The following is a 14,826-nucleotide window of genomic DNA, read 5'->3' on the forward strand; positions in this document are numbered from 1 at the left end:
TTTAATAACTTCAAAATTTAATAGTTTGATATATAGTTGTTCTTTCTATGGACCAGCTATATAATTTAACAAGTACATTTTCTCCATATCCCCCTTTATCCACCCCTCTCTTGCCCAGCCATCAGCTTGTTTTCCCAACTTCTAAGTCTTCCAAGCAAAGGGGCCCTTTAACCCCCTCCCACCCTCAAAAAATATCTTTCAAAATATTTTTGCCAGCCTCTATGCCACCCTCAGATGTCATACTCAGATCTGTGACAACAGTATGCAGGTCCCTGGAGCAGTTTTAGTGGGTACTGCAGTGCACTTCAGACAGGCGTACCCAGGCCCACCCCCCCCCCCCTACCTGTTACGTTTGTGGAGAAAACAGCGAGCCCTCTAAAACCCACCACAAACCCACTGTACCCACATCTAGGTGTGCCCCTTCACCCGTAAGGGCTATGGTAGTGGTGTACAGTTGTGGGGAGTGGGTTTTGGGGGGCTCAGCACACAAGGTAAGGGAGCTATGTACCTGGGAGCAATTTATGAAGTCCACTGCAGTGCCCCCAAGGGTGAACGGTTGGTGTCCTGGCATGTCAGAGGGACCAGTGCACTACAAATGCTGGTTCCTCCCATGACCAAAGGGCTTGCGTTTGGTCGTTTCTGAGATGGACGTCCTTGGTTTCCATTATCTCTGAAAATCAGAAACGACCAAGTCTAGGGAAGACCATCTCTAGGGATGACCTAAATATAAAGATTTGGACGTCCCTGACCGTATTATCGACATGAAAGATGGACGTCCATCTTGTTTTGATAATACGTGTTTCCCCGCCCCTCCATCGGGACGTTTTGCGAGGACGTCCGCAACAAAACTTGGACGTCCCTTTCGATTATGCCCCTCTATATCTTTTTTGAGATGCGGCGACCAGAATTGAACACAATATTCGAGGTGCGGTCGCACCATGGATCGATACAAAGGCATTATAACATCCACATTTTTGTTTTCCATTCCTTCCCTAATAATACCTAACATTCTACTTGCTTTCTTAGCTGCAGCAGCACACTGAGCAGAAGGTTTCAACATATCAACGACGACACCTAGATCCCTTTCTTGGTCTGTGACTCCGTGGAACTTTGCATGATGTAGCTATAATTCGGGTTCCTCTTTCCCATATGCATCACTTTGCACTTGCTCACATTAAACATCATCTGCCATTTAGACGCCCAATCTCCCTGTCTCGTAAGGTCCTCTTGTAATTTTTCACAATCCTCCCGCAATTTAACGACTTTGAATAACTTTGTGTCATTAGCAAATTTAATTACCTCACTAGTTACTCCCATCTCTAGGTAATTTATAAATATGTTAAAAAGCAGCGTTTCCAGCACAGACCCCTGGGGAACCCCACTAACAACCCTTCTCCATTGAGACTCTATAAGTTATGTAAGGTCAAGGATACAGTGGGTATAATTTCTTATGTTTCTAGTAGTTGAAGAAAGTCTCATTTAATAGCAGTTTCTAAGCAAGAAAAAAGGAGAGTCTCAATGGAGACTCTTAGTTCTGCATTCACAATCTGTGCTAAAGTTCAGCCGAGCAGTCACATATATTTAAGAAAATTAGGAAACATACAAAGATTTCAAGAAATTCATTCCTTTCCTTCATAAGCTTGCTTGTCTGTTTTTCCAAATGATCTTCACGCTTTCTCAAAAGCATCAGAGTGAAAAGTCTTTCCGAAAACTGCTGAACCTTCAAGATAGACAAGATATTAAAACAATTTACAATAAATAGTTATGAAGCAGACTATTTCTAATTTAATCATTACATTTGTGTGTACTGGAAAATTCAGGTGTCCAAAAATTAAGCACAAGAGTAACTAGTTAAGAGACAGCAACAAATATTCCTCAAGCTGGCCTGAATATTTTTTCCAGAATAAGAAAGGAAACTATGAAAAACCAAGGGGCCCTTTTACTAAGTTGCGGTAAAAGGAGCCCTGCGCTAGCAGAGGTGGCCATTTTTGCCACAAGCTCAGGCCCTACTTGTAGTTGTTCTCTGTGGACAGCAGGAAACAAGCCCTCACAGGTAGGTGACATCACATACAGATTAGAAGCTTCTGAGAAGCCTCACGAATGTCGCTTTCCAGAGCAGAACAACTCCTTGGGGAAAAGAGTGGGTGTGTGAGGTATCGTGCTGTCCACAGAAAGACACCTACTACAAGTAAGTAACTTGGTACATGACAAGTTTGTCTGCAAGGGTGATGTCCTTCACCACCAGATATGTAGCTCTGGCCAGATACAGTGAAGTTACTCACCTACACCAGTTGTTCTCCAAGGACAACAGGTCACAATACCACATCGACGGAGCCCCAGTGCAGACGCTGCCCAGCTGTCTAATTTTCTAGAAGCTTTTAGCAGCCCTGACAGCACGAGCCCTTAACCTTCCTTCCTATCTCAGCCGTGTGGTTAAAAGCATAGAAAATACAACTCCTAATGGAGGTGGGAGAGTATGTGATAATGTGTTGTCTACTGTCCTTGGAGAACACCTGCTAGAGGTGATTAACTTTACTTTCTTCAAGGACATGCAAGACATCTGTATTACCACATGTGGGAATTCCTAGCTACTAGGCTCACCGAAAACAACAACAGTCAATAGGGACAGGCACCAGACAAAAAGAAACCAGTTGACTGAACAGTAAATAAAACTCTGTTGCACAGGTGCAGCCTGAAACACAACAGAATGGGCCTATGAGGGTGGAGTTAGATTCAAGACCCCCAAACAAATTCTGCAGAACTGCGATTGAAAGGCTTGGCAAATGTTGAGGTTGCTAGGACACATGGCCTCTACCATGCATGAAATGCCTCTATTCGAAGCAGGCCCAGTGGACCCTAGCTTCTCAGTGGTCTCAAGCCATGGGTAATCTAGTGTACATCATGTCATGTCATTCTGCAGCTCGCAGAGCCACTCCTGTGGTGGGCCATTCAGCCCAGTTTGATCAGGGGACTCCCATTCCAAATATCTCTTCCTCAAAAAACACTGACAACAGATGTGTTCAACCTGGGTCAGGGGGGGCATGTTGGACTCCACACTCAGGATTATTAATCTGCTCAGAAGGCTCAGCTTCACATCAACCTCCTGGAGCTCTGGACTTATTTGGAGATTAGCAGATTGGCAAGGCAAGATTTCCCTGGATAAATTCATGTTGGGTTTGTCTCATTAATCTGTGCCTATGCACATGCACAGTAATTTTGTACTTTATAATAGTCTACCATTTTTCCCCAGCACAGATGTCAGGCTCACCAGTCTATAATTTCTTAGGTCACCTCTGGAATCCTTTTAAAAAATTGGTAAGGACATTGGACACCCTCCAAGCTTCCGGTACCATACTTGATTATAAAGATAAATTATATATTAATAATAATAGTTTTCCCAGCTCATTATTTTAGTTCTAACAGTACTCTAGGATATTGGAGATTTGATTATACCATCCGGTCCAGGTGATTTGCTACTCTTTAGTTTGTCATATTGTCCCATTACATTTTCCAGGTTTACAGAGATTTGTTTCAGTTCCTCTAACTTACCACAATTAAATAGTTTAGTTTACTGCAGATTTGATATACCGCCCTTCATAAAATCAGAACGGTTAACAATTAAAATCATTACAAAGGAAAATAAAAACTCTAATTAATAAGAGAAAATAGATACAAGTATCATTGTCCAGGAAGGCACAAAGGCATTGAATGGATCATAAAGAACAAAAGCAAGCGTGCAACACAGCAGAGATTTGGGGGTATCGCTGCCATATCCTTCTCAGTGAACAAGAAAGCAAAGAATTAATTTACTTTCCAGCTATAGTCTCTCCTTAATTGCCCCTTTTACCCCTAAATCATGTAGAAGTCCAACTGATTCTTTTACCAGCTTCTTGCTTCTAATATACCTAAAAATAAAGTGTTTTTCACCTCCAAGGCAACATCTTTTCAAAGTCTCTTTGCCTTCTCTAACATGTTTTGCATTTGGCTTGCCATTCTTTATACTGTTTCCTATTATCTTCAGTCAGATCTTCCTTCCATTTTCTGAAGGATGTTCTTTTACCTCTAATAGCCTTCTTCCTCTGACCTTTTAACCATGCCAGCCGGTCTTTCTTCCATCTTTTAATATATATGTGGAATATATTTGGTTTGGGCTTCCAGTGTGGCCTTTGCAGTTGCTCCTCTAAGTTTGTTTTTTGACCATTTTCTTCATTTTTTTCCATAGTCTCCCTTCTGAAAATTAAATGCAAACATAGTGTACTTATCCCAGTTATTAAATCAAATTTGATTATGTTATGATCATTGCTGTCAAGTTGGACTTAAAAAAAAAATAAAACACATAAAGAATGCAATTCCTAAGGGAACTGGGAAAGAATGCGGTAATAATTGTCCTATTATCCTTGAAGAACACCTGTTACTGGAAAGTAACCACTTTTTCTGAGGACAAGCTGGACATAGGCATCTCGCTCCTGGGAATCCCTAGCTACCAGGCTCACTGAAAACAAATGGCAGACAATAGGGCCTTGCAATGGCAAGGTCAACCAAAAACAGTAGCACTAGTAACAAAACATTCTTGTTGTGAAGGTGCAGACTGGAACAAAAGAATGGGCCTAGAAGGGTGGATTTGGAATCTAGACCCAAACAAAAGTCTGCAGAACCATCTGGCCAAACCTAGTACGTTGTCTGCTCAAGACAGTTGTGAGATGCGAATGCGTGGACCATGTCACAGCTCTGCAAATATCTTCAGTGTCTGATCTGAAATGGGATACTGACACAGCCTTGGCTCTGGAATTATGAGCCATGACTTGACCTTCAAGGTTCAGCCCAGCCTGGGCATAAGTGAAGGAGCTGCAGTCTGCTAGCCAACTGGACAGTGTTTTTACCAATGGCTGTCCCCATCTTGTTTGGGTCAAAAGAAACAAAAAGCTGGGTGGCAGGGCCAACTTAACCATTGGACCAGGTGAGGTGACTTATCATAATGGGGAGATAATCAGAAGGATTTAATTAGGGCCTAGATTAAGTGTGCATTACCATGCATTATTTTTATTTCCCTTAAGTTCTCTAGTCTCTGTACTGATTCTGTCTTTGTATATAAAATTTGTCTATGTCATTATTTAATTGCTTTGGCTTGCAATAAAGTTAATTCTATTTTTATAACACTTGGACCTTGCGATCTGTGCTCATCAATATAAAAGGGGCTGTGGACTTGGATCTATAAATCAAAAAAATGTGAGTGTAATTTTCCTAAATAAACAGTAATTTCCAGAGTACTAATAATAATAGAATTCACATTCTTATCTGCACCATCCTTAAGGAGGCATTGTAATCTGTTTTGCCCCATATCATCAGAAAATACTTTTTCATGGAGAGATTGTTGGCTGGCTGGAATGACCTCCTGGAGGAGGTGATGGAGAGAAACTGTGACAGAATTCAAAAATGCATGGGACAAACACAAAGGATCCCTACATGGAAAGAGGATGGAATCAAAACAAAACAGAAGTATTCTCAGTTTTCTAGTCTGTGTCCCAAATATGGAAAAATAGGACAGACATCTATGGTGTGTATTCTGAGGAAGAACCTTGAGATGCAACAGGAATTCCAAATGGGATATTCCTCCACAGGGTTAAACAGCCCAAAATGCCATTGCAGGGTTCTCTCTATGATATGGTTGAACTGAAAAGCAGCAGGAAGCACAGTGGCCCAACTCTATGCAACATGCGTAGTATCACACCCTCTGCCAGAGTTGTCAGGAAGTGAGCACTGAAATAAAACTGCTAATGCGGTTGAGCAGAGAATCCATATAAAAAAACACTGAAGAAATTTTTAAGTAAAGGGCGATGCCCAATAATGCAATAGCACCTTACCACCCAAAAGAAACGTACTCTCCCTCCCACCTCCCCCATCAAGGTGAACATAGGTAGACATAAGTACATAAGTCTTGCCATTCTGGGACAAACCAAAGGTCCATCAAACCCAGCATCTTGTTTCCAACACTGGCCAATACAGGTCACAAATATCTGGCAAGATCCCAAAAGGTACAAAACACGTTATACTGCTTATCCCAGAAATAGTGGATTTTCCCCAAGTCCAATTTAATAATGGTCTACGGACTTTTCCTTTAGGAAGCCGTCCAAACCTTTTTAAAACTCAGCTAAGCTAACCGTCTTTACCACATTCTCTGGCAACGAATTCCAGGTCTAATTACACGTTGAGTGAAGAAAAATTTTCTCTGATTCGTTTTAAATTTACTACTTTGTAGCTTCATCACATGCCCCTGTCACGGTCGTGCCCTGGTTTGAGGCTCTCAGTCATCTCGCCCCCTGGTGGCTGCATTGGATTGTCTGTGTGCTGTTTCCCGTTCCAGACTTCAGCCCAGTCCGGATCTTCCGGCCTGCCAGACTTGCTTTTCTTGTTTGAGCCTGCACAGCACCCGTAGCTGCCTGGTGATTGCTGCACTGAATCTCAGCTGCTGCTGGGCTTAGCAGACATTTGGAAACTCTCTGGTTGCCTTTGCATCGCCTAAGGTCCTGGTTTGTTGGTGCTTGTTGCACTTCTGCCTAGCTTGGTTTTTATTCTACTTCCTTGTCTGATGCTAGTCAGTCTGTGTGTAGTTTAGCTTAGGGTTATTGCTTGTTTCCTAGACTTGTTCCTTGTCTGTCTTTTGTGTTTAGTTTCTGTTTGTCTGTGTTTTTTGTTCAGTGGCTGCTTGGCAGCTTTCAGTTCTGTCTCGTGTTTGTCAGTGTTTGTTCCCTGTTTTAGTGGCTGCTTGCAGCTTCCAGTTCCTACCCTGTCCTGTAAGTCCTGTCGGCCACCTGCAGCCAGGGGCTTAACTCCTGGGGAAGGGCAGCTAGTGCAGGTGAAGTCTTGCTGTTCCTATCTGAGTTCTGTCTTGTTCCTGGGGTAGGGTGGTTTTGCCTGCCACTGCCGCTCCTCAGCAGTGGCCCAAGGGCTCACTAACCTAGTTCCTGCTTTTGAAACCGTGACAGCCCCCTAGTCCTAGTATTTTTGGAAAGTGTGAACAGACACTTCACGTCTACCCGTTCAACTCATTATTTTATAGACCTCTATCATATCTCTCCTCAGTTGCCTTTTCTCCATGCTGAAGAGCCCTAGCCGCTTTAGCCTTTCCTCATACAGAAGTCATCCCATCCCCTTTATCATTTTTGTCGCCCTTCTCTGCACCTTTTCTAATTCCACTATGTCTTTTTTGAGATACAGCGACCAGAATTGAACACAATACTCAAGGTGCAGTCACACCATGGAGAGATACAAAGGCATTATAACATCCTCAAATTTGTTTTCCATTCCTTTCCTAATAACTAATATTCTATTTGCTTTCTTAGCCACAGCAGCACACTGAGCAGAAGGTTTCAACGTATCAATGACGACACCTAGATCCCTTTCCTGGTCCGTGACTCCTAACGTGGAACCTTGCAAGACGTACCTATAATTCGGGTTCCTCTTTCCCACATGTATCACTTTGCACTTGCTCACATTAAACGTCATCTGCCATTTAGACATCCAGTCTCCCAGTCTCGTAAGGTCCTCTTGTAATTTTTCACAATCCTCCCGCGATTTAACGACTTTGAATAACTTTGTGTCGTCAGCAAATTTAATTACCTCACTAGTTACTTCCATCTCTAGGTCATTTATAAATATGTTAAAAAACAGCAGTCCCAGCACAGACCCTGGGGAACCCAACTACCCTTCTCCATTGAGAATACTGACCATATAACCCTACTCTCTGTTTTCTATCTTTATACCAGGTTTTCATCCACAATAGAACACTACCTCCTATTCCACAACACTCCAATTTCCTCTGGAGTCTTTCATGAGGTACTTTGTCAAACGCCTTCAGAAAATCCAGATACACAATATCAACCAGCTCACCTTTATCCACATTTGCTGAACCCGTCAAAGAAATGTAATAGATTGGTAAGGCAAGATTTCCCTTCACTAAATCCATGGCTTTGCCTCATTAATCCATGCTTTTGAATATGCTCTGTAATTTTGATCTTTATAATAGTCTCTACCATTTTGGGCCAGACGGGAAAATCCAAGATGGTGTCTTGAAAGGACGCGAGGATCAGAGCTCCCGAGTTCCTGGTCGATCGAACGCCAGTTTCCCTAATTAACATTATGGGGAAGCGAAAGGGGAAAGCTAAAGCTCTTACCCTCCCTGAGCTTAGCTGTGAACCCCGCTGAGCGCCAGACCGTCTTGGAGTCTTACGGAGTGACGGTCCTCAGTGAGCGACAACCTGGTTCTGCAGGGTCCGCGTATGTTCAAGCGGACCATAGCATTGAGGGGGTATCGTTGAGTCCTCCCCCGAATACAGCCCCTCCTCGGCCAGGAGTAACTATGAATACGACGGAGGCACAAGGGACCGGAGTGATTGGTGGAACGCCGCCCTGGTAACTGTGCTGGGAGCTCCCGTTGTATTTTCGACGCCAACTAGTTTTACTACGGAAAAAGTGTTCTCTTCGTCTCTAGCTGGCGAGATGACTCCTGAAGGACACCAAGGAAAAGTTAAATCGGCTGTAATAACGCTTGAAGCGCTCTGGGACGCAATTCAAGGTATCCACACTTCTTTACAATCGATTTCTAACTCTTTTGGGGGGTGAAATAACTGATTTAAAGGAAAAGCAAAACAATATGGCTGAAAGAGTTCAGAATTTGGAGGTAAAACTCTGTAAGAACACTCCTTGCTTGTTACCCTAATTACAATAACTGATTATAAATGAAGAGTTGTCCTAGGGGTGGGAAGACTAAACTAGATCCTGCAGTGCCTGCTAGATTTTATCTGTTAATGCTGTGGTACAAAGTTTTTAAAACTAAGTGGAAAAGACTATGGAGATTAGTTGATAAAATTAGCTTTTTATATTATTTTGTCTATCACTAACCTACAATTCCTCTTTTAAACCCCAATCTTTAAATTCCCAAAGCACAAAGCAAAATAGTGCTCACTTACCAGAGAAATGTCCTCTTCTCTCGGAACTTCTCAGAAAGGGTCCAATTAACCTTAATTTCATCTGACCCGTACTAACCTTATTTCAATTAAATATTTTACGCCAGCAATGTTAGCATTCAATTTATATTGCAGCCTTTGCAATAGTTCGTTAAGTTCTTTATTTGTTATGGTTATTGTTACTTGTTTATACATAACATTTCTCTTTAGTAATATCTGCACATAAAATTCAATAAAAAAAAAATCACTGGAAAAAAGAAAAAAAAGAACGATGGAATGGTGAGGTAGCTGATGTTTCTTGAATCTGGGAGCTTTCTGTACTCGAGACTCTGGCTTGTTGTGGATGAGCCTTAGGGGAATTTCCCTAGTTTCTCATCTGCACAGCCTGAAAGATGCAGCTTCCGTAGAAAGGGCATCATAGTCAAGGATGTCCAATATCTCGGCCCTGGGCTCATCCTCTGACTTAAATGGGTTAGACTGAGCCATCTCCCGTAAAAAGGTGACAAAGTAGAGCTCCTCTGGGGAGAGAGTCTCCTCCCTTGAAGAGGGGAGATCAAGAGATCACTCCCTGAAAGGTCATCAGTGTCCAACTCAAATGTCCAGGAGCAGTCCAAATCAGAATCAACATGGTATTCATCCTGAAACATCAGAGTCTGTGCTTGCCTCGGACCACTGTACTCATAACCAGACTCTGGGCGGGAGTGCTGAGGGATGGGTCTTCTCCTGGACTTCTTCTCCTAATAGGCTAAAGAGAAGCATCGCCTCAGCCAGTGCCAGCTCCGATGCCCACTGCAGCCCAGTGTCAATGAACAGCCCAACAAGCAGAGCATGGGCCTCCAGGATCAGCTGCGGCGGTACCACGGCCAACACCAACACCCTTGATGCCTCAGTATGCAAGATGCACATTAGCTCCTCCATTAGCATGGCCCAGAAACGCTCAGGCAGGCATCAGTCAAGTACTAGTATGGGGAAAGCCTGAGAAGATAACTGGGCTGTACCGACCCCATGGTGATAACATTCTTCAAGGAGGTCCAATGTCAATATTTCTTTGCCTCCAGGTGGGATACCTCGGTGCAGACGATGATATTGAATCTTGTCGTCTCCTTGGTGTCATGTCCAAGGATGCTCAGCTCGAATGGGCACTATCGACACCTGATATCAAGGCAGGTGGAGACCTCCTTGGTGCTGGTGTATCTCCAATATCTGATGCCGCTATAGGAGCCATGGGGACTGAAGCCTCCTCTAATGCTGATAGACCATATTTCGATGCACCACAAAATCTCTCGCACACTCAACTTTTTAGAATCCTTTTCTGCATTTACAATTAGAGACTTTATGGTCAGGTCCTAGGCATAGCAAGCATCAGTTGTAAGGGTCAATCACAGATATAACCTTGCCAAAATGTGAACACTTAAAACCACTGGGAGGTTTTTGGGACACTGGAGGAAAATTGTCCACAGCAAAAGCCAAAGGGAAAACAAATTCCAACCGGGGCGCTCAGGTCTAAGCAGGCCACCGAGCTGCTAAAAAGATACAGGAAACTTAGAAAAGGGGAAAAAAAAAACCCAAGAACTAGCAGGGGAAACTAAAGAAAGGGAACAGATCCCATGCCACTTACTGGGACAAATATACAGAGAAGACAGAGATCGCCAAGGAAAACTTACACTAAAGAGAGTACACTACAAACACATCATCTTAGCTCTATGGAAGGGAAAAAAAAAAAAGACTGATGATACCGCCCAAATGAGGCGGGTGGGAAGGTGAGCATACATGCACAGTCAGCACTGCCAAAGGCTTCTGGAATTTTTCTGAATGTTGGGCAGCGTCTGTGCCAGGGCTTCATAGAATGTCACCCAATTGTGGTAACATTTAGTCCTGCTTGTGCATGAAGCAAAACTAAGGCACGAAAGTGAAAATAAAAAAGTTAGCCATTAACCCACAGTGTGAAAATTATCAGAAACACATACTACTTACTACTTAGCATTTCTATCGCGCTGCCAGGGTTACGCAGCGCTGTACAAGTTTAGACAACACATCCATTTGAGAAAGAAGGTAACGAGGTGCCTTTGCAGGAGCTCAGCATGCAAACAGATACACACACACTCAAATATTTTCAAGTAGTTACAGAACAGAGTAACACTCTCAGTTTTGTAACTGTTTTATCTTACTTTGTATTCTGAATGCTGTCTTCCTAGTGATTAAAGAGATTGATGCACCACTAATTTGGGCCCAAACTCACCAACCAGATTCAAAAGGTAATAGAATACTTAAACTCTAGATGAGATAAACTGTACCTTACTTTCCAATTTTTGTTTTGCTTCATTCATATCTTCTCTTGTTTGCTTGATTTTTTCAAGACAGCTATTTGTTTCTGATTTAACTACAACAAAAGTTGATACATGATACTTGTTATTTAAGGGCTGCATTCATTGAAGTCAATGGTTTTCTTCTATCTGCTGTCCGGAGAAACCCAAACGAAGTGCAGGCTTTATAAGAACAAATGGGAATTCTGACCTATTTAAAAAATTCCAGATATGCTATTTCTCCACATCAGTCCTGGATAAAAGGGAAAATGTACAACTGCCCCTGCGGACACAAGATACCATCTCTTTTACTATATATGATGAACTGTATTCTTAATTTAATCCAAACATTTATATTACGCTTAACCATACAGTTCAAGGTGGATAACAAATAGCACATTGCAACATCAGCACCCTAATACAGATTAAAACATTCATATCGAAGTGTATTCCTTTCCTTGAATCCTGTTAGACTAGTCCTGAAAAGTGGGTTATGCCAACCAACCAGCAGATGGAGGAAGAGTATCACTGTTTTTCAATTTTCTATCACCATTATAAGGACTGGTGCAGCTTTGGACTTGCCAGTATACCTTTACCCAAGCAAAGGCTGAAAAACTCCTGAACACCAGTCTTTTTAAGCAAACATTCAGAACCGAAACATATCTGTGGGTGCTCGAGCACCCCCAATATTGAACAAACTCCTTCACTGTGTTAAGGGAGGAGATGTAACTTCCATCAGACTTAGTACCCCCAATAATTTTGAAAAGCTGGCTCCTATGTATAAACAGAGGATCGCCACATCTTTATGCTAAAGTCACTGATATCTCCAGAAATTGAGAGAAAAAAAAAGTCACCAGAATAATCAGACTTGATCTTCCAGGATGGGTCCCAGACAGGTCTAACAGAATTTGAAGAAAGGAAATTAGCACGTAAGAAGAAATTTCATCTTTATTTATCTTCCTAGGCTAGACCAGATGAATGTATTAAGCTTCAAAGTCCTAGGTGGGAGAAGACAAGACTCCCTGAGAACAGACAAACAATAATGTTAGATAAATGCCTACAGCTACCTCCAGAGAAAACTACCCTGGACACTGACCAAGATATTGCTTGCGGTATTGTAAAAGTGTGTTCAGAGCCCTTCTGGCAACTCTTTTCTGTTCAAGAAGTATGTCGCCCCAATGGTTTCCTTGATCCACCTTGGTGGATTTAGAAACCGCCCCTTCATAAAAGGCTATGCAATACAAACATTTTGCAATACAAAGCTTTTCAAGCAAGCTTACACTAATGACCCAACTTAATCCTACCAGCCCATTTACACTTCTCCTGCTTTGACACGGACACCAATTAAACCTTTGACCTTATCTCCTAATCTCTTTATACTCATGCTCCTATCTTTTCTTATCCATCTTTCTATACCATACCCCCCCAATCTCCTTTTCTCCTACGTATCACATCCTTATTTACCTCCCCATATCCAACACAATTCATATACTCTTAAACCTTGCTCATCCCATAGCAAGCCTACCCTAATGCCCCAACCTAATCTCGCCAACCTCCACTCCCAATTCTGTTGACTTAAATACCAACCTCCCATCCTTCTCTTTCCATCTCTCCTTAATTTTATCCTTCCTTACCCCTTTTCTCCCAAATTACACTATCCTATCCACCCTCTTTTATCCTAGTCATATATTATCTAGCTCAACTTATCATACACTACTAAGCCTGACTTTACGTTGTTTTACTACTGTTTTATTGTGGAGTGGCTTAGTGGTTAGAGTGGCGGACTTTAGTCCTGGGGAACTGGGTTTGATTCCCACTTCAGGCAAGGCAGCTCCTTGTGACTCTGGGTAAGTCACTAAACCCTCCATTGCCCCAGGTACAAATAAATACCTAAGCCGCATTGTGATGCCATGAGTGGGAAAGCGCTGAGCCTGCATTGTATGGGAAAGCGCGGGGTACAAATATAATAATAATACTATTATTATGCTTATTTCAGTTGTAATAGTCTTCTTTCAGGATTTTTGTAATTTTTTTTTTTAGTATCTGAGCCGCATTGAACCTGCTGTATGTGGGAAAGCGCGAGATACAAATGTAATAAATAAACAGATGATCTGACACACAGAAGGGATTGCTAACCTTCAAATACCAGAGTAATGTCATGTGCACATCTCATATATAAAACAAACTTATTTCCCCCAAAGAATATAGCTATGGGTAGGCTTTTCATATTTGATGCCATTCTGTACAGGGATAAAGAGATTCAAAGTAGGTTAGCAGGAAAAAGTGAATGACGGCACTACAGCTCCAGGTACAAAGTATTGACCGTTTCAACGAGAAAGACCCCCCCGGCGGCGAGGGCTTACTGCGGAGCCGATCACGGCGGAACTCCTGGGCCTGCTGCTCCGACACCACGATGTGCTGCAGTAACGTGTTCAGGCTCATGATCGTCGTCAACCGGAGCGACTGTACTGACAGGAAACTTCTCCACAGGCAGCGGTGGCACGAGGAAACTCTCACTTCCGACGACAATCATCGCGCAGTTCCGGCGGTCTCGCGGTTCCTCCCAACGGTTTTTTTGGCCCCGCCTCCATCCCTTCTCCCTCCAGTTTCTGCGGAGGTTGCAAAAGATCGACAACAGGAGACGGCACGAGCCTATCTAGCCCGTTATAGGGGCAGAAGCCAGTGGGCGGAGCTTGCCAGCATTTTCGCTCACCCAAACCAACCAATAGCAAAAGATTATTAGGGACTGTCGGTGTGTGAGCGCGTGGTCCATAATAACGTCAAAGCGGTGCCAGTTGGATAGACAGTGCCTTAAATGGTGGAGGACAAAAGTCTTTTGTTTTTTACTTATTTGACAGCTTTTTAATTTATGTGAAAACTTCCTATATGTAGATATAAATATCATGAAATAAAAATTGATCACTATAACAGTTTTAAAAATGATTGTAGCTGCGAGAAACAGCAGTTATAAACTTTGTGCTCATTTTTCTGCACAACATGGATGGCCAAATTTCAGTGGGACAGTGGAACAGATGGGACACCACTGGGTGCGTAAGTTAAGTGTTTCATGTTTTACATTTTTACTGTAGAAGTTGGCTTCTGTTTTGATCCAATTGGAAGAAATTTATTTATTTATCTTATTTATAGCCCGCATTTATTCAAAGCTGCGTGTTCAAATCACGTCGGGGTCACCACTGTTTTTATTTACCCCTCTCTAGACCCCCCCGCAGGACCCTTCCCCACGGGGGTGTACAGAGGGTTTGTTCTTCCAAGATCTTGTTAATCACCCCCTCCCTGAATTCCAGTGACACCCCATTCCATGGTATTATGTCTCAGGGTTCTATGGAACGCCTCCGGTCATGGAGGCGTAGGGGGGGGGGGGGGGGTGACAGAAGGCGCAGTTCAAATCTAATTCCCATGACCACAGCTTTCTGTCTATCTGGATCTAAGTGAATCTTTGGCCATTTATGTTCCCACATGAGATCTATATGAGTAAGAAAGAATCTTATTTGTGTGTGCAGTATTCTGTGAAACAGGTGGAGGAGAGAGAATAGATTGAA

General features: G+C 42.7%; 1 protein-coding gene across 1 annotated transcript in view; it reads right to left on the reverse strand.

Annotated features, from left to right (window-relative positions):
* Positions 1-13,708, reverse strand: part of CCDC172 (coiled-coil domain containing 172) — an 81,751-nt gene extending 68,043 nt beyond the window's left edge. The window contains exons 1-3 of the mRNA XM_030204793.1: positions 13,630-13,708; positions 11,258-11,343; positions 1,604-1,720 (exon numbers count right to left, since the gene is read on the reverse strand). Coding sequence (XP_030060653.1) covers positions 1,604-1,720; positions 11,258-11,343; positions 13,630-13,708 — 282 coding nt within the window. The remainder of the gene's footprint in view (positions 1-1,603; positions 1,721-11,257; positions 11,344-13,629) is intronic.
* Between the last annotated feature and the right edge of the window lie 1,118 nt (positions 13,709-14,826).

This window comes from Microcaecilia unicolor, chromosome 5, assembly GCF_901765095.1.
Source record: "Microcaecilia unicolor chromosome 5, aMicUni1.1, whole genome shotgun sequence".
Taxonomy (NCBI): Eukaryota; Metazoa; Chordata; class Amphibia; order Gymnophiona; family Siphonopidae; genus Microcaecilia; species Microcaecilia unicolor.